The sequence below is a fragment of the Uloborus diversus genome, chromosome 1 (assembly GCF_026930045.1).
Source record: "Uloborus diversus isolate 005 chromosome 1, Udiv.v.3.1, whole genome shotgun sequence".
Lineage (NCBI taxonomy): Eukaryota > Metazoa > Arthropoda > Arachnida > Araneae > Uloboridae > Uloborus > Uloborus diversus.
In genome coordinates this window covers 169835774-169856115 of record NC_072731.1, presented here as the reverse complement: position 1 = coordinate 169856115, position 20342 = coordinate 169835774, and the positions used below count along the sequence as shown (strand labels likewise).

The 20342-nt window shown below is 32.8% G+C and overlaps 1 protein-coding gene across 1 annotated transcript in view; it reads left to right on the top strand.

The window, feature by feature from the left end:
- Positions 1 to 20342, top strand: part of LOC129217008 (fibroblast growth factor receptor 2-like) — a 47334-nt gene that overhangs the window by 3048 nt on the left and 23944 nt on the right. The window contains exons 2-5 of the mRNA XM_054851240.1: positions 1071 to 1131; positions 17353 to 17429; positions 18078 to 18246; positions 19013 to 19200. Coding sequence (XP_054707215.1) covers positions 1071 to 1131; positions 17353 to 17429; positions 18078 to 18246; positions 19013 to 19200 — 495 coding nt within the window. The remainder of the gene's footprint in view (positions 1 to 1070; positions 1132 to 17352; positions 17430 to 18077; positions 18247 to 19012; positions 19201 to 20342) is intronic.

Below are 20342 nucleotides of genomic sequence, written 5' to 3'. Positions count from 1 at the left end.
GCAACTCTAAAAAGTGATCAAAAACAAATTTTTAAAAAAATTCTTCAAAACCTAGTTTTTATTCAAAAGTATCTAAAAATTACTTTGAGCTTCTCTTATCAATATCTATTCAAAAAAAAAAAATTAAAAAATCTGAGATATGACGGCTTAGCTGACTATTTAATTTGGATGATTTTACGTTTAATAATCCAGGTTTTAATGTAGTAGTATTCACAACTGTCTGAATTAATATTTTGAAATGTCTGTTACATGGTTTGGTTTATTGACAACATACATTTTGAGTTCGTGTACTTGGTCACACAGGACCCACTTATAAACTCAGGTCCAATATGACAGATGGCACAATACAGTCACATAGGACAGAATTAAGAACACAACCATAAGTTACAACCAGGGCAAATTACGAGAATCCTATCCATCAGCTCGGGATTACTACAATGACACCCGAACCATTTGGGCTACTGAGACCCCCTGTTACACGTAAGAAGTATTTTTTCAACGGAAAAGTGAAGAGTTTACAGAAAGTTTTACATAAAAGAGTTTATCTCAAGGATAATCTCAAGGTTTTTACTGTATACATTAAAAATGGAGATGATGTACTTTCTATTATTGGTACAGTAATCTGTAATATATAAGTAAGTTATGATAGTTTTCTAATTCAAGCAATAAATTAAATGTTTTATAAACAGTGTTATTCCTATAAGTGGATGCAAATGCTGTATGTAAATCACATTTTATCATGCTGCAGTAAACCAGACTTATCAGTTCTTCTCTTTGTTGCAGTTACTTTAGAACTTGAACCAACAAAATTCAGTAAGGTGAAAACATGTTGGTTAATGGTCAAAATATATTGCATTAATTTGCTTTTCTGATTCAATTGTTCAAAGTAACTGGTTTAAATTCTATATAAAGATTACTACTTATTTGAAAGATTCCTTTCAAATAAGCAAAAGACTTATATCTAATCTGTGTAAATTAATTGCTATGCTGAATCACACACATAGTTTAATGTTGATCATTAATAATGTGTTCATCTGCTTTCTAATATAAATTATTTAACTTTTTTGCAGGAAAAATCTGCTTTTTGTGCCTCTTGCTTCAGTCTGAATTCTGGTAATGAATTGCTGCAAAGTATGTAAGGTTTTTAAAACTCTCATTTTTTTTTTAAATCTGTCTCCAGAAAAGTATTTAGTCAAAATATGCATAGCACAATAAGAAAGAATTGAATTAAATATGCTTTACAATAACAGCAAAATGGAAATCCCACACAAAAAAAAAAGAATGTCATTTAAGTACTCATTTTAATTAGAACAAATTAAATATCCCCTTCCTCCTGAAAAAAAGTTGTTTTCATTAAAATATGCTCCTCTTTTTTTGAATTAAGGCTCAACCAAAAAATTGTCCCCTGAGGAGTTATTACAGTTGTCTTCATTTGAAAAATTTATGAGGGAATAAACAAGGCTTTTGAAGAGCAAATTGATTTTGTTTTTGTCTGAAATCATTGTAAAAAAGAACTGCTTTCATGAATCATTTTTTTTTCTCTTACTTAATTCTTTTGTTAGTTGATATAAGTACCAGGGTTCGTACGGGTCATGGAAATCCTGGAAAGTCATGGGAAAAAAATAACAGAATTTCAGACCTGGAAAAGTCATGGAAAATTGAAATTTTCATTGAAAGTCATGGAAAATTATTTCAAGTCATGGAAAAATGTCCTGGACAAAGAGAAAGGAACAGTAGCTAAAGGAGCATTACAACTCTTGAGTGATTTACAGTATAGCACATAAAAGCTATTAAAAGTGGAAAATTTAACTATCCAAAAATCAAATCTGAATTTTGAAATCTAATAGCATCCACTTCTCTCGCAGCCTCTTGCCATTTTTTGCGATGTGATTTTACGGCCTGGACATCACTTATTTTGAATTTTCTGTTATTTTCAACATTTCTTATGTTTCATATTCTGTAGTAGCAAAATTTCACGTTCTTAGTTTTGCCATGCCCACTCAAAAAAATGTAATTCAATCTCATGCGAGTTCGATTCCATCACTCGTTAGGACTGTATTATTAAATTTGTCAGAGTTTATCTTAATTTGTTGAATGTTTTAGAAAATAAAGATTTTAAGTCAGGCGATATAATACAGAAAAAGAGGAATTCTAATGCTCTAAAACAGTAGTGCCCAACATATGGCACGCTAATCTAATCCATGCGACCACTGCTACGTTCAATGTCGGGAATGAAACGTGTTCTGGAATTTCTGAACCTATTAATTTCTATGCATTTGAAAATCTGCAAATGGTTTAAAAAAAAAAAAAATCGGGTTTAGAAACAAAGAACTAAACTATGTGGCTTTACTTTAAAGAACCAAAATACTGTCAAGTTACGTGGATGATTAAAGGCACTGTTGACACTAAAAGGTAACTTTTGAAGCAAATTTATTGAAACTTAGTGATGACTCATTCAACCTTTGTCCCATTCAATATCATTCTGCCTGTTTAAAAAAGAATATCAGACAAACTAAGCATCATCATATTCGCTTCACTGCATTTTTACTTTACTTAAATTTATATGATGAATACAAATAAGAATAGAGTTTAGTTTTTTAAGTGTGCACTTATATTTTTTCTATTACGAGTAAGTGCTTCAATGAGGCTGTGGCATTCATATAGACATTTGGCTAATGCTCATTTCCAAATATTACCAAGTTTGAGATTAAATAGTGCTATTCTCTTCGTGTAACGAGGTCATGAAAAATTTCATTGAAGTCATGAAAAAGTCTTGGAAAAGTCATGGAATTTTTTCATCCAAATAGAGTATGAACCCTGAAGTACAAATGTGACGACCAGCAACAGGCTCTAGACCCAGCTAGGCTGGTCCTAATCAATTAATTAGTTCTCAATGAATATCAATGGCCCTCTTAAAACTATCTACCCCCTTGCTCATTACCGCCTCTTCCGGTAAGCTGTTCCAAGTGCCCACAACCCTACTGAAGTAGTAGTTTTTCCTGATTGCCAAGTTACCCTGAGATTTAAATAGTTTGAAACAATGACTCCCTCGTCCTGCTTTCCATGCAAAAATTTAATCCATTTACATCTTTCATTTTGATAAATTTAAATAACTGAATCATGTCCCCTCTGACCAGTGGCGTACCGAAGGGGGGGCGGAGGGGGCGGTCCGCCCCAGGCCCCGCTTTGACATAGGCCCCTAAATTTCTGTTTTTGGTTTTCACCAATATTGTCGCATATCTTGGTTTGAATGCTTAAGGGGCATTCCACAGTATTTTCGACATTATGTAGAGTCCCTAACGTGACCTTTTTTTGCCATAACTTTTTAATTTACCGTTTGATTTGCAAATTATTTTAATTTGAGCTGGTGTGTTGATAGGAAAAGATCAAAATAAAATAATATGCTAATCAAACAGTAAATTAAAAAGTTATGACAAAAAAGGTCACGTTACGGACTTTACATAAATGTCAAAAATACCGTGGAATGCCCCTTAAACAAGTTGGCTTAATAAATCATAATTTTTTTAAAGAACAAATATTTGTTTACAGTGACTCCTCTTTGGGATCAATGGAGGGTTTATGATACCCAGGCCTCGCTTTGACATAGGCCCCAAAATTTTAATTCGTTTTCTTTTTCGCCAGACCTGCCTTATGTCATGGTTTAGATAAATAAAAAGTTGTCTTTTTATGTAGAATGAATATTTTCTCAGTGCAGGGTTGCCACGCACCGGGAAAACCTGGAATTGTCAGGGAAAATGAAAATGGCCGAAAATCAGGGAAATGTCAGGGAAAATGAAAAATTGCATAATCCGATCGTTCTTAGTGCGGCCTGCGGTCTATGACGTCAAAAAAAAAACTTTCTGCCTTGTTTTTTTCGCCGCCATTCCCTTCCCATTCGTCGTTTTGTCATTCCCTTTTTCTTTTTCCCCCTGCAGTTCTTTTTATCAACAACTCTGCCATTGGCACGTGCGCCATAGCAGTCGGCGTGCACCATAGCAGTCAGCGGCGGACATGCGCAGAAGGTACTTCTTTTCTTCCTCGTTTGAGCGGGCTCTGTTTAAGCGCTGCTTGTTTACGTCAGCAGTTCTGAAGTTGTTATGATGCACAGCACGTTGTTTTGTCTGGGAGTGCCACTGAAGTTTTTAATGAGCTGCAATAATCTTTTCATATTTTATATTATTTCTTTAAATTAATTAATGTAATCGTATTATTCTAAACAATTTTGTTCTGTACATTTAGTTCATTAGACAATTTTAAACTTAGAAAGTTTCTTTTTTACAGAAGTATCGCTAATCTTTTAGTATTTTGGTAGTGATCTTTTAAGACTTCCAATGTGCTTCTTTCTTTCAAAATAAAAGTAATCCGATTAAAAAAAAATCTGCACATCAGAGAAGTTTCTGATCAATGCTCAAACTTTAACTTTATGACAGGGTGCCCACAGGAGTGATTATGGCGAAAGTTGCGCCATCAATTTTTTTTTTGGGGGGGGGGGGGGATTTTTTAATTATTTATTTTACTTTATTTTAATTCAAATTATTTACTCATATTATTTTACTTTATTATTTTCATCTGTGTGTGTGTATTTTATTGGGGAGCGAGCACACTTTTTTTCAAAACAACAATAATTAAAAATAAATAAATAGGTAAAAAAAATAAAAAAAGAGGGTTAAAAATAAAAAAAGCGCTAAGGCGTTCAGAAATATTGGGGGGGGGGGGAGCACCCTTGTGTTATGAGCAACAAACAGGGGAAATATGTGAAGCTAAAAGGTGCATGATTTTTTTAAAGGCCAAAGTCTAAAAGCGCTTTGAGTTCAATGGATTGGAGGGGTAGACAGCAATAATTGAAAAAGTTTAGGTTTCATTAGTTTTAGTTCAGATTATTTTAGCAACTAACTTTATTTTTGTGATACAGATGTCACAATTGCTAATTCTGCAGTTCTTTCACTTGATGTAAGGCAGTGGCTCCTCGCTATTGAAAATTATGTATGCTACATTTACATTAATTGTTTATTACAGTGATTTGCTTCACTTGTGTTAGTACATTCGGGGAAGTTCAAAAATACACTTTAAAAAAAAAGTTTTCTCCTAGAAAACAGGACACCACTCAATGTTTTTAGACTTGTGGATAGTAAAATACTGGAGGAATTTTAACTTCCTATTCCAACTGAAAGAGGGTGCTCGACCCCCTCCCTCAAACTTCATAAGTATGAGGAGAGGGTTAAAAAAATTCATTGAACTGAATAAACAATGTTACATACTATAATCTACACGAGTTATATGCATATCCATTGCAATAAAATAATTACTTACATAAAAAAAAAACAGCTGGGGAAATTAAATGTTTCTAAATTTGACTTTTTCTATGCTAGAGCTAATGTTAAATGGAGGGGTCATTGAGCACCCTCCTAAAATTTGAGCAAGAAGCTAAAACTTTTACAGCACAATACTATTAGTAAGTCTAAAAAAAATAAGGGGTGTCTTGGACTCGAGCCGACAGAGGAAAAAAAAATTGAACCACCCTTAGTACATATTTTTGATTATTTCAGCTTGAGTAAATTAAATTTGGTAGCCATTGTTTGTAAAGTTTGAAAATGAGGTAAATTTTATAAAAATTTGAGATGTATATATTAATGTTGCAAGATGAAGGTGGAGATTGATAACCTGGAATTTTTCTCAAAACCAACTGGAAAACCTGGAAATGTCAGGGAATTTCATTCTTGAACTTCTGTGGCAACCCTGTCAGTGCCTCTTGCCTAAACAAAAAGAGGGCAAATTATGTCCCACAGGCCCCGCTTTGACATAGGCCCCGAAATTGTATCTTATTTTTTTCCAATAGACCTGTCATATACATCATGATTAGAAATATTAATCAGTTACCTATATATGCGAGTATATATCATAAATTTTGTTAAATATGACTTTTTGTTTCACAGTGACCCGTCCTAGTGTACAAAGGCACATGAGCGCTTGGGCCACGAACTTAATGGGGGCCCCAAATTTTTAAATTAACCAAACCTATAAAAATCGTTTGCTTTTATTTCGTTAAGTGCTTTCAGCAAAGTTTTATGCATTTTTGCAACAATTTATAATAATAATAAAAAAAAAAACGAATGCATAACAGATGCACGTTTATAATTTTTGATAATTACAGTATACAGCTAAAATATCTGTTTTATGTTATGTTTTGTGTATTAAGATTACGATGGTCTAGTCTTAATTCATACACTATTTTTGAAACCAAATTCAAACATATAACCAAGAAAATCCATTCCTAAATGAGCAGTTGTCTATCCTTTGGGGCGTTGGAAGAATCAGCCAGATAAATTTTTCTTTTTACCAGCTGCACTTCTGTAGTTTTAAGTTTCGTCTTCTGCCCGAAGCTATATAACTTCTAAGAGCAAATCGGACGGACCCCTTCTGACTCAAGCAAAGGGGACTTCCTTTTTGCTATGCCCCTTTCGACAGCATAAAACTGTTTAATTGGTCAATCCTTCGGGACCAGGGCCGATCCTAGGGTGTCGGCCGCCCGTGAGCTAAGACCTAATGCGCCGCCCCTGAAGAGCAATTTGCATGTTTTGACTAATACTTAACACCCATATAAATCTTTCTTCAAATTTCTCTATCAAGTTCTAATCATAAAAAAAAAAAAAAAAAAAAAAGCAGAAGAAGGATGAATTTATGCAAAAAATTAGAAACTCCTTAGGTACAATTTATATCTTTGAAGAAAGTAAAAGATACCGAAATTTACTAGTCGTAACAACGCATTTTATAGTCTGTCTTTGGTGACATCAGAGGAAGGGGGGGGGATCGTCTCCAGAAAATTTACGAAATTGGCGTATGGAAAATAGCTGTAATTTATCTTTGGTTGTGTTTGGTTGCACGGACAACGGAGTCGGGAACATTCAAGGTCCATGAAGAAATTTTCAATATTGACGTCAAAAATAGCAATTTTATCAAATTTTTCGAGATTTGACGGGAAAGTAATGTTGGAGTTCTTTCCTGAAATTCTTTCAAAACTGATGTCAAATTGCAGCTATTTTGTGTGACCTTAGTTTAGGAAGGATCGGCGCTCTTCTCGAAAATTTTCTGAAACAGAAATTTTAAACATGCAATTTCGGGTTATCTTTGTTGAAATTGCTGGAGGGAGGAAGGTTCAGTCGTCTCCTATCGGAAGTTTTCGAAATTGAAGTTTAATACTCAAATTTAGGCTGTCTTTGGTGACGTTATGTCTTCATTGTTTAGGGTTAATCAAAACTTGGGAGGCTGGGTGAAGAATTAGTGGTCTTTATAGAAGGCATCCTTTCATGCTTCAGGGGAGGGGGGAGGATTTTCATCACTGCCCCTCCCCTGTATCCATGCCTGATTATCAGTTCTGTCACAAACTTTGCAACTAAATGAAATATGTGTGTGAAAAGTTGATATTAATGGATGATAGAGCAACACAATGTGCTCTAACATTCCATTTTTCTTAATATGCTATGCTGTTGGAAAATTGTCCCTTATTTTGATAATTGAACATTTAAAATTCAGCATATTTATTCGACTTATTATGTTATCTTGTGAGAAATTCTTGTGGAATTTTGCTTGATTAAAAGAACTATATGATACGCGGCCTGCGGCCGCCCCTTGCTTTGGCCGCCCGTGTGCGGTGCACACTCTGCACACCTGCTAGGATCGGCCTAGTTCGGGACTTTTGACCTTGACTGCATAATACCTTTAATTTTGTAATGAAGAATTGCAACTTCTATACAACTAGATTAGAATTAGCTGCTTTAATTTGTTTTATATGTTTTTAAATATATACTTGGATGTTCAGATGCAATAAATTTTTAAGATACAATATAATTTTAAGACTTTTTTCTGTTTTTGATATTTTCCGACAAAGCACAATTTTATTAAAAATATAGTATTTACTTAATTTCACTTAAAACCATGTGTTTTACTGTGGTATTTACAATAGTGTCCGAAATCAAACCAACACTACCTGAAATATGTAAAACTGTACCACTTAAAAGTAATTACTGTAATATATGGTACGTACACATAGTTTGAGAAACTTCAGTTTCAATACCAGATAGGCCCCCATTTCGAGTAGCGCCCCAGGCCCCCATCCGTCTTGGTACGCCACTGCCTCTGACTCTCCTTTGCTCCAGACTATACATATTAAGCCTATTAAGTCTGGTATCCTAATCTAAGTCTGAAAGTCCCCTTACTAGTCTAGTTACCCTTCTTTGAACTCTTTCCAATACAGAAATATCTTTCTTCAGATAAGGCGACCAAAACTGAACAGCATACTCTAAATGAGGTCTTACTAAACTCCTATATAAAGGCAGAAGAACTTTCTTAGATTTGTTTGAAATAGATCTATTGATAAACCCAAGCATTTTGTTGGCTTTGTTACTTGCAATGCTGCACTGTTCACTAAACTTGAAGTCCCACAGGACCCACTGGATCCGATTTATTAAGATACCCAGATCCATAACATTTTCTGCCTGACTAATGACTGAACCGTGTAAACGATAACTCATACGCTTATTTCCATGACCTAAGTGTAGCCCTTGACATTTCCCTACATTAACTGCCATACCCTATTTATTTATCTGCCCACTTAGTAATATGATCTAAATCCCCTAGAAGCTGTTTTACTATTCTTCATTTTCGACAATCCCCATCACTTTTATATCATCAGCAAAACAATTCATGCTTCCAGAAATATTATCATTGATGTCATTCATAAAGATAATTAACAAAAGAGGCCCTAAAACTGATCCCTGAGGAACCTCGCTTAAAACATCACTCCATTTAGAATGATTTCCTCTCTCAACTACTCTTTGCTTCCTACCTGTGAGCCAATTTCTAATCCAAAGTAAAGTTTTTCCTCATATTCCTATGTCGGCTAGCCGCTGAGCAACATGCGGTCAAAAGCTTTTTGAAAATTAATATAAACAACATCCACACATTTTTTGTTATCTAAAGCTAAGATAACCTTGTCATAGAAATGCAATAAATTAGTAGCACAGGATTTACCTTTCCTGAAACCATACTGCAAACTAGTCAACAGACTATTAGTCTCTAAGAAATTCATGATCTTAATTTTCATCAAAGCTTCAAAAATCTTACTAATCACTGAAGTCAGACTTACATGTCTATAATTCCCAGCATTACCTTTAGACCCCTTCTTAAAAGTGGAGTTAAGTTAGCCAGCTTCCAGTCTTCTGGCACTGTCCCCGAGTTATAAGAAGCATTAAAAATATTTAAAATAACATTCACTAATTCCTCTGCACATTCAACTAAAATTTTTGGATAAATATTATCTGGTCCCAGAGCTTTAGTAGCTTTAATTTTTTTTCAAATGAAATAGAACCTCCTCCCTAGAAAATACAAAATCCTCAAGCTGTATAATAGCTTGTGTCTTGTTCGTGTTAGCTGTTGAGATACCGTTATCGTTACACACACTGGTTAAAAAGTTATTTAGAACATTTGCAACATCCCTGTTATTTTGGATTAAATTTCCGTAGTACTAATCAACCAATGGCCCTATTTGACTGTTTCGAGCTTTCCTTGTATTAGTGTAAGCAAAAAACCTTTTAGGGTTTGCATCAATGTCATCTGCTAGCCCTTGCTCCAATTCCCTTTTCTGAATCTGTACCAAACACTAAAAAGTTTGCCTGGCCTTACCATACTGGAGCCTGTCCGCACTCTGACCAGTTTCTTTAAACTGACAAAAAGCGGCTTGCTTATAATTTAGAGCTTCCTTAGTCTCCCTGGAGAACCACATCCGGGCCAAATTTTGGTACTAACACCTTTTTTCCTAAATGGAACATAATCCCCAACCGTTTTAGCAAGTTTTTCCTTAAATTCCATCCTCTGCTGATCTACATCGGGGCAGTTCTCAAAAGGTGGGAACAAAAAAGTTAACTTTGAGCAATTTCAAAAATTTTCGCTTTTGACATGAATTTTGCTTTTATTCTATAGTATGCTTACATAGAACACAATATATGAACATGAAAAGACAGCAGGTATTTGTAAAAATTGTTAATTAGCAAATTAAATCAGCAGTATGTAGGTAACAGATTTTGGACATTGTTGTCCTGTAGGTAACGGATTTTGGACATCATCTTAATGTAAGTTTCACTATTTTTGACAACTGTTAATCTGATTTTTAACTTTTCCAATGAAAATTTTATTTACTACTTTTTAAATTTTGCAATTTAATAATAAAGAGGATATTAATGAAATACTTGAATGGCTATACATGCTGCTCCTTACATATAATAAAGTTTTGGAATGATTTTGAAGAAATTGATGCAAGGTTAAAAAAAGCTTCAAATTAAAAATAATACAATTGTAAAAAGTGACATCAGTTTTAATAATGAATATTTTTTCTAATGTCATAAGAATTAAAATGATGTCTGAAAAAATTATTGAAGAAAGAAATTCGTATTTCTATTTGGAGATCGTTAAATTATGCTTCCAAACGAAAGAAGAGAAAAAGAATTCTAAAATAATAAAAGCGGAAAAAAAAAAATGCTAACGCAGGTGATAAAGTCTCCAAAACTGGTACAGCTGACGATAAACTACATTTGTCAAATTGGAATTCCCCTCTGGTAACCTTTAGCTTATCGTATACTGTGTTGTCGCCAACAGAGGTTTGCTTGGCGATTTTAGCGCAAAATGGCTTTTGGTTCGATCATAACCAGCCATGTTTCTACTGTAATTTATGTATTGTTCAATGTGTAACATATTAATTTTGCAAAATACCAATGGATTAAAGAAGATAACATTATAATAACGTTTTTTATTGAGGTTAGAAGACAGTAGATCATCAAAAATTATGAATAAATGGACAGAATTATCGGCGTCAAGATCGTAACGCCATTTGGACATCTCACATGTACGTTTAAAAAAAATTATTTTTCTTCTAAGATACTGCATAAAAGCTTATGAAAACACTTTTAAACAATTAAAAATTGATTCTGAGGCTCGATAAACACCTTTAAAATGAAAACATCATATACTTAGTTCTCAAAAAATAGCATTGTAAAGATCGTAAATTTTGGACATGCATCAAATTTCAAACTTACTATTTTCTAAAATCGTTTACAAAGTGAATAATCTGTCTTTACTTTTGTTATTTGTGTAAAATATTAACAAAAAATTATTCAGTGTAAGATTCATACCTTTGAATTTTTTTTTGAAACGTATGGAAATAATTTTAAAAAATTTTTCTTTAATGGTACATTTGCTCAGTTAACATTTTGGTATGTCCAAAATTGCGCCTTTTAGCAAAGAAAATATTTTTTTAAGGGCATTTAAAGAGCATTTTTTCCATAATTTATGTCAATTCTTGTCTCTATACAGTATTATAATTTAACTCAAAAATTTTTGAGTTAATTAAAATGAAAGTTATTTGGTGTTGAAGCTTCAAAGTTGAGGTCTGTGTTTGCTCCCACCTTTTGAGAACTGCCTAACGGCAACAAAATCAGTGTTTCTGAAATTGGGCACAAACCTAAAATTATCATCTTTGTACACTTCAAATCTAATCCGGAACCTAATGCTGTTATGATTGCTATCTCCAATATGATCCCCTACACACAACCCCTGAACAAAGCGTCCTATGTCAGAAAAAACTAGATACAAAATCGCCTCCTCTCGAGTTCCCTGAGTTACAACTTTGATCTAAATCCCCTATTATGATAACTGATCCCTTACTGGACATGTCACTAATAATACGATACATCTGTTCATCTTGTCCCTGGTTTGAATTAGGTGGCCTATATATGTTTCCAAAGCTTAGTTTTTTGCCCTTATTGCTCATCAACTCCAGCCAAACCATATCAGTATCATTTTTGACCAATTCATTGCAAATGAAATTGTTTCTAACATAAAATAAAACCCCACCACCTCTTTTGCCTAATCTATCTTGTCGGAACAAATTATACCCAGCAATATGTAATAACTCTGCATCAAATTCGGTAGCCCATGTCTCTGTAATTCCAATAACATCCAACTTTTCATCTGCAGTTATGATTTTCAATTCATCCATCTTGTTCCTAATACTTCGAGCATTGGTACAGAAAACTTTAAGCATCCCTAAATTGCTTTTATTTAACACCCTGAACTTTCCTAAATCACAATTGTTAAAATTACTACTCTTGTTTGACACTTTATTTCCATTTCTAATAATACCCAAAAAAATTTCATCCTCTCGATACCTGATGCTTGAACCATGCCCCATGCCTATAATTTCTGTAAGCTAAAAAATAGTCATATTAGGCTTTGTTTTCTTTTAATGAAGATTTTCTCTATTGCAATTAAAAAAATATTTCTGTGGTTTTTGAATTAATTTTTTTAAAGCTTCAGCAGTTATGAATTTTTCGACACCTCAAATTGTTTGCCAAGAATTACTTCACAGCAAGAAGAAGACTTATGGGCAGCTTTTCTTAGCATGGGAATTTAGAAGCACTTTCGACTTTTCCTTTGCTTTCTTGATTGAAGTTAAGAATGCTACGACTAATGGAGCTTGGCATTTTATTGGAATGGTAATTTAAATGTAGTTAATCCTATCATTGATGTTTTTATGAGTTCAACTGTTAAGTTGAAAAGTAGTATCACCCTAAATGTTTTTTGTACATTATTTTGATTTCACATATCCCAGCTTGTAACTTACATTCAAATATTTTAGACATGTAGAGATAATAAATACCTAGTTTTGAGTGAATGATAGTAAAAAATAATATAAAAAGAAAAAAATTAAATTATGATTTATATTGTGAATTTGAATTATTTAAATGAAATTAAATATGTTCAAGCATAATAAAATATATCAAAAATGAATATGACAGTAACAACACGCATTTTCATGTATCTTACCTTTGTTTCTCCTATGTTCATATCGTCGCCTGAGAGCAATAATAAGATATCTAGTGTTATTTCTGGGATTAGATATCTTACTGTGCTCTGAGGCGACAACATGTACTGTTTCAATTTGAAGGATTATAGCTGTTTCATTTTGCATACTTTAGCTAATAAAGCTGTTCTCTATTAACTTTTTCAACTATTACATACTGAATAGCCTAAATTTTCATACAAAATGTGCTGTAGCTCAAGGATTTCTCAATAAAATCTCAATTTGATTACATATTTTTTAGACAAATGAAACTACTGCAAAAATTACTAATTTAGAACTTCAAGTGAAGTATCGGTTTCGGGTCACTCCTGTTGCAGTATTCCATAAAAAATATGAAGCATTATTATCTGACTGGATTTTAATACCAGGTAAATATAATTCATAGTACAATGATTCAAAATTTTTTAAGTACACTCTCCACCAAATTAAAAAATAAATAAATAATTGTATTGTTTATTTTCTTACATAACAACTAATTTTATTTTAATAGTTTCTTCTTATTATTGATTTTCATGATTCAATTAAGAATTTTCCTATTACCTACCAGTAATGGGATCCTTTTTTAGAAGGCTAATTCATGAGCATTTTAGGATCAAAGCTGCTCTGCATGGTTGTCTTTTTTATAATAATGCTTTTTGGCAATGTTTTTACAACAAGCAGATTATTTGTGAAGCAGAATTGATTAAATGAAAGCCTTTTTTATGCTACTTTCTTCATATAATGTGAGTTTTTTTTTTTTTAACTTAAAAATGCTCAACAGATTTTTCATTATTTTGCTACATAAATTGCAGAAATCAAAGAAATTGTATAAGTGAAATAAAGACAAATGAATTAATTGATAAGAAGCAGACATAAAATTTTAAACTGTCTGTGAACTCAAATGAGTGCTTGAAAATTTTCTGCCAAAACTCTAAAGTTGAAAGTGAGTAGAGTGTACTACACTATGCAACCAGAAAGCTTTTCCAATTAAATTTACTGGTTTTATAATATTATTGATTGGGATGCCCCAAAATTGGAGATCAACATTTGTTGTTCATCAAAGAAAGAAAGTAATATCTCAGAAATTCGATATTGTTTTAAAAAATACCAAAATTTTCTGCAAATAGCCTTTGTGTGCTTGTCTATATTATCTTGGTCTGATAATAAGTATTGCTATTAAAATTTTGAGTTAATTTTATTTTTACAATATCATTTTTTTAATAAATACTTAAGATGTACTGATGCACACAGTATTTCTTTCGCGTTTTGAATGAAATCAGTTTTTTTTTTTTTTTTGCACCAATGTAATTATTTTTCATGCTTTTTTTGTAAATTATATTTTTTCTTTCCAGACGGTAAAGGAAACATTAGTTCACCTAGAGAAATCAGAGCTAACAATTTTGATTTTGGCCAAAATCAAATTGCTGCTACAATTGAATGGAGTGCATCTAAAGGTATTACTTCATTCATTTAACTGTAGGATATTTGTTCATTTTCGTTCGTACATTTTTTTTTTGAACATTATGCAATGTACATGTTGTGATGTAAAAAAAAGGTGCAATGAACAGTGATCTTTAAAAGAGTAAGAAGTCTAAAGACCCCCTTTAAGTCCATGTCTAAATTTTTTTTTTTCGCTTGCAAGAATGCAACACATTTCAGGTTTTTTTCTTAGAATTATATTTTCTCCCTTTTTGAACCAGCCTATCATCTATCAGGCATTGAAACAGAATACTGCTCAGACTGATTTTTGATGTTCCATTTCAAACCTGTGAATTAAATATGCATGTGTTCATGACAGTACCCCATTCCACTCCAGAACAACAGGGCTGCTAAATTCATCCATTAAGAATGCATAAAATACTTTTTACGTATTCTTAAATGCTACTAGATATACCAAAACTGGAACCATTTTAGAGTGTAACATGTCCCATGTATGTAGAACCGGGCTCTGATATGCCAGAGTAATGTGCTTCTACAATTGTTCTTTGAAACTGCTTGTGCTCGAAGGTTTTTAATTTTTAAGTTTTGTCAGATCTATTAGTATTCTTTTGCACTTGGCGTTTCTGGAGGAATTTCGTTTCTGTAACATCAATACATCCAATGTACATTTTTCTTTCCGTTCTTTAGTTAATGTGAAACGCCTGCTCAACTGCAGAAACTTTTTTTCTTTCAAACCAATAAATCCTTATAAGTCGCTCAGATACAGGCAGATACGTCAATTATTTTTATTTTTGCTCCCATTTAAAAGTCCACATGGAATGAATGCATTGACGTATACATTTTCAATCTTCAATGCAGCAGTTTCTGCAATAAGTGAAAAGCATGGTTCTTTGTTTCCACTATTTTTGCAACCAATACGTCATCCCTCGCAAGAGCAACTTCTTATGATGTCCTCAGTGGCGGCTCGTGGAAGGGGCCAGAGGGGGCCCGGGCCCCCTCAGTTTTTCAAGGCATGAGCCACCATTGGATGTCCTCATGTGCTGGCTGTATGAGTAAAAAATCTTTTGGTGTTCCAGAAATAGGGCATAGCAACATTTGTCAACTTGAAAACTTTAAATGCGAGGATTTTGGCATTTCTAATATTTAGCAATATCTCTAATCAGAAAATAATGACAAAATCCACAAAGTAACAATACAGATTTGTTAAAAAAAGACTGCAGAGGAAGCAAGTGAAAATACTGTAAAGGAATTGAAAGGATATAGCTTTAAACGAGTTAATGCCACTTGAAACAGGCATATGCTTTTAGTGCAGATCTACTATGCTTAGCTAGACAAAAAAGACTGGTCATGTGATTTACTGACTACTTCTATTTGCTTCTTGAGGGAAAAATAGGTGTATTTCACATTTTTGGCAGAACGCAAACAAGGGCGCCCATATAGGGGGGCAAGAGGGGCTTAAGCCCCCCTTTGAAATTAGAACTTCCTTGCTTTTAGTACTTTTTTTCTTTGCAGAGATGTAAAAATATTTCTTCTCCAGCCATTAATGAATAAGTTATTAAAAATGTCGAATTTTAATGACTCTAATCTGTCCTGAAATCAGTTTCCACGGGGAAAATATCCAGCTAAACCAAGGGGAAAATATTTGAGCCCCCCCCCCTAGAAACTTTGCATATGGTTGCCTATGAACGCGAACCTAATTTGCCGTGATTGTGAATTATGCAAGCAGCAAACAGTTTTTCAGCACCAAAATGCGTCAAAATTTCTAAAATTTGATACCAATGAGGTGGCAGAAGATATTAACTTATATTTCTAAATTCTTTTATGTTTAATGTTGTTGCAAATAAACAACTTTTAGGCACTACCCCTAACTTATCAAAAATATCTGGTATTACTTATTAATTTTTGTAGTTTGAACATTTTTAGTCCAATTTTCAAAACGTTTGGCCCACTGCACCGACAGAAGATATCAACCTAGAGTTTTAAGATTTCTGACACATTTTAACAATGGCAGTTCACAGCTTTTTCGCACTACCCCTAAAAGATCTGTGAAATTTCGATTTTTTTCTATATGCCGTATTGTGCAGCCAATCTGAGACGATCCCTCTTAAAAATAAGAAAGTGTCTTCTACTCCACCTAGATCTATCTGACTGTTGTGCGTACATGTATATTTTGTGTTGAATAGAAATAAAAATATTAGATAATAAATGTTGAAATAATAGTTTCATTAAATCAGAGGTGCCAAACCTATAGCTCATAAAGCTGAGTCATGTGGTCAGTTATTATGTTCCATGTCACTGATCGAAAAATATGTTTTGGAATGTTCCAAAACAACAGATCATTTTCACTCAGTATTACGGATGATTGTTTTTAATTTAAGCCAACTAGTCAGAAATTGGTTTCTGAAAACAAATGGAAATTTAGTATCTGTAAAATAAGCATATAGTGATAATAATTACAATTCCTGCGCTAGGATTAATTTTCTTTCTTTTTCTACATTTCTCCATGTGTTGGGGTTGAACGTTATCTCGTCAACTCTAGCTGCTTCTTGGTAGGCTTTCATTTCTTGGCGACTTCCACTGATGTCTCTCCAATGCACCGCACAATCGCTATGTTGATGTACTACCATTTGTCTTATAAGTTTCTTTTCAAATAAATGCACAATTATAATGATTGCTATCTAATTATTGAGCTCTTGTGCAATAAACAAGACCATGTTATATAAAAATGTTTAAATATATTTTAATTTTATATGTGTTCTGGCCCGCGAGATTCATCCTTAGTATAAGGTGTGGTCTGCAGGTAAAAAAAAAGGTTGGGCATTGCTGCATTACATGAACTCTAGAATTCATTTGCTCCCTGTGTGTATGGGTAAAAATATAAAAAAACTGATATCAAATCTTTTAAAACTAAGAAAATAACCAAGTATGAAGCTAAATCTGTGTAATAATGTGTGCTATCTTCAAGATATTGAAAAGAGTTTCTTTAAATTCAATAAATTTTATCATTCAGTTGTATTTTTCAGAGAGGCCGTGTTCATATCAACTCTACTGGTTACCATCCCTTGGTGGTGAATTCTTTGAACAAAAGACAGTTACTCTGGTATGGTTTTTGTTGCTTTTCTTCAGTCAGAATAATATATCCATCTTATAACACATTCTCTACATTGGTGTCATTTTTTGACTTTCATCAAATCCTGATAACTTTTTTGAACCCTTAAACAACCAGAACCACCAAGAGCCAAGACAGACCTTTTGTTATTTCGGTTGCCAGTTCCTCTTCCCCATAAAACTTACAAATCCCCCCCCCCCCCCCGCCAAGAGCCGGGCTCCTGGTTTCCGACTAGGCTGACATAACCTCTCTTTGACTGCATATTCAATTCTAGCATATTTGTATTTGGTAATTTGTTTGGTTGATTGCTTCATCATATAAAACAGTAGCTGGTTTTTTAAATTTCTACATTATTAGGTATTGCTACAAATAATTGCTATAAAAAAACTTGCTTTAAAAAAGGTATTGTTATGAAAAAATGTAATATAAGTTTCAGAAATGGATATAAGGCTGAAAATGATATTACATTTAATTCTATCTATGAACCCTCAAAATGAGGAACAACATTCAACTCCTTTTATCACATTCCTTTTCTTGGCATAAGCCCTTTAAAAGATTATTCTTTAATGTTTTTTTTTAATTTTAAATAATTTAAATTTTCTTTCTTTATCTTAACTGCAATATGACAATTTTTTTTAGCCTGGTGATAATTTATCTGCCATTTTACCTGGACTAAATTTTGAGACGAATTATACGATTAAAATATCGCCCTATGAAGAGCGTGAAGTAAGAAAAGTTTTTCCAGCTCAAGGATGGTTCATCACTCCATCCTGCTTATCCATCACGAATGGAAATTTTTCCTTGTGTGGTGAGTAATTGTTCCTTTTTTTTTTTTTGAAATTTATTAATTGTATTTCTATTTATTTTTTAGTGAAGAATCTTTTGTAAAGTTTAGTAATTTAAAAAACCACACGAGAATCAACAGAAAAAAATCTTTTTTTTTTCTTCTAATGAGACAAAAAGTTATAGCTACACTCCTACACTGAAAGAATGTTTTTTTTTTTAAGTAACTTATCATTATAGTAAAAAAATTATGGTCAACAGGACAGAATAATATCAGAAAGACTTTTAATGTGTGACTTTTAAATCATTTCTGAGAATACCAATTATCTCAATCTTTATTAAGCCTTACCATATTTTTAACCAAGCAGTTTTTTAAGCACTGCTAACTTTAATGAAATTTGAAAGTACCTTTAAATTTAACTAACTTTTAATGTTTCTGGTACTGCTTGTTTTGAGAAAATAAAAAGATTAACAGTATGTGATACCTCAAACATCTAAGCCTGTAAATATTCAATTTATAAACTTGTATGTTTAGAGAAACAAAATGAAACAAATTCTGTTGATTGTTGGCTAGTGATATTTGTTTAAAAGTAGTCAAATAATTTGAAAGGCAATTTTTACTTTTTCATGAAAGTTTTTAAGTTTTTTAATGCTAAATAAGGGATATTCTATTTTATTGGCCAACAACAACAAAGTATTACAATTCGGTACTGAACATTTGCTACATCTGTTCACAAGCAGCCTATATGCATGAATTTTACAACAGAACTACTTATAATTTCCTTCTCTAGCTCCTGGCCCACCATTAAACGTTACTGTATTTTGGTCCCCAACTGCATTGGAAGCTGTTCTTGTGTGGCTGCCCCCACTTTTTTCTTCAGTGAGCAATGAAGTTAGCAATTACTACTTGGCAGTTGCTGAAATCTCTGAAAAATTTGAAAGCATAATGCAGTATAGGGACCATATTCTTTTAGAAAAGGTAAGCAAATATATAATGTAACAGTTACACATGTTATATAAATACACATATGTATACAGAATGAGCTTTTTAGAACAGTACCCATCGTTTTTCATATTGCCTTTAAATCTGACAAATATGGCAACTATTGTATTTTAAGAGTGTAGTAATGTTGTTTTAATTTTACTTTGCCTTAGTATGAACCATTTCTTACGCTTATTAAACTCTTACAAATTTATTTGTGAGTTGAAACTAAGCTGTACGTTAAGTTCTAGAAGGATAAGACTGGGCTAAATGGTTTGTTCTCGATGTTCTGAATCTGGTTGTACTCATCTTGACCTGGAATAGACAGGCAGTCAAATAGACATGCAAAGATTTTAATATAATTTGGTGGTTTTATTGTTTTAGTCAAGAAAATTTTGTTTGCATTCCTTCTTAGTAAATTTCTTTCTGTGTCGGAATTTTGATTTTGAGCTGTACTTATTACTGTACATAGTACATACTGAAAATGTGTCAATAGAGAATATTGTTTGAGAGATGAGTTGTTTAGTTTGTGTGTTGAAACATCTCAGAGAAAATCTGAACATGTGACTAGAAAATGCATGGATTTCATAGATCGTTAGTACTTTGTTATAAAATGTCATGAATGTAGAAAGTAGTTGATTCCAGTTAATAGGGTCACTTCGGAACAGGATCATTTTGGTCCTACTGGCTGGTCCGATTAAACAAACAGGGTCTGTGTATCTTGACAAGCATGCTGTACAAAAAGCATTTAAACGTCTTTATGATTATTGTGAGTCCCCACTTGTATGGCAAATATACAAAGAAAAAACATTGTTGTTAATGAAATTTTACCATTAAAAGATAAATTAAAAATTTTTTATGCTTGTTCAACATACCAATACGATTTTAGTTAATTCCTTTCAGTCAGTATCGATTCAACTCAATAACCAGAAGAAACTTAAAGTGTGAGAGTGAAAAAATAAGTGCTAAAAAGTACTAATCGGTCATTAAAATTTCAATGAAATGTAAATTATGTATTTTACAACTAAACTCTTTTTTTGGAAAAAATAACATAGCATTCAACGTGCTACCTAAACTGAAGAAATTAGAAATTTCTCTGGAATTTTGATCTCGGCTGGAACAGTGAAACCATACAATGG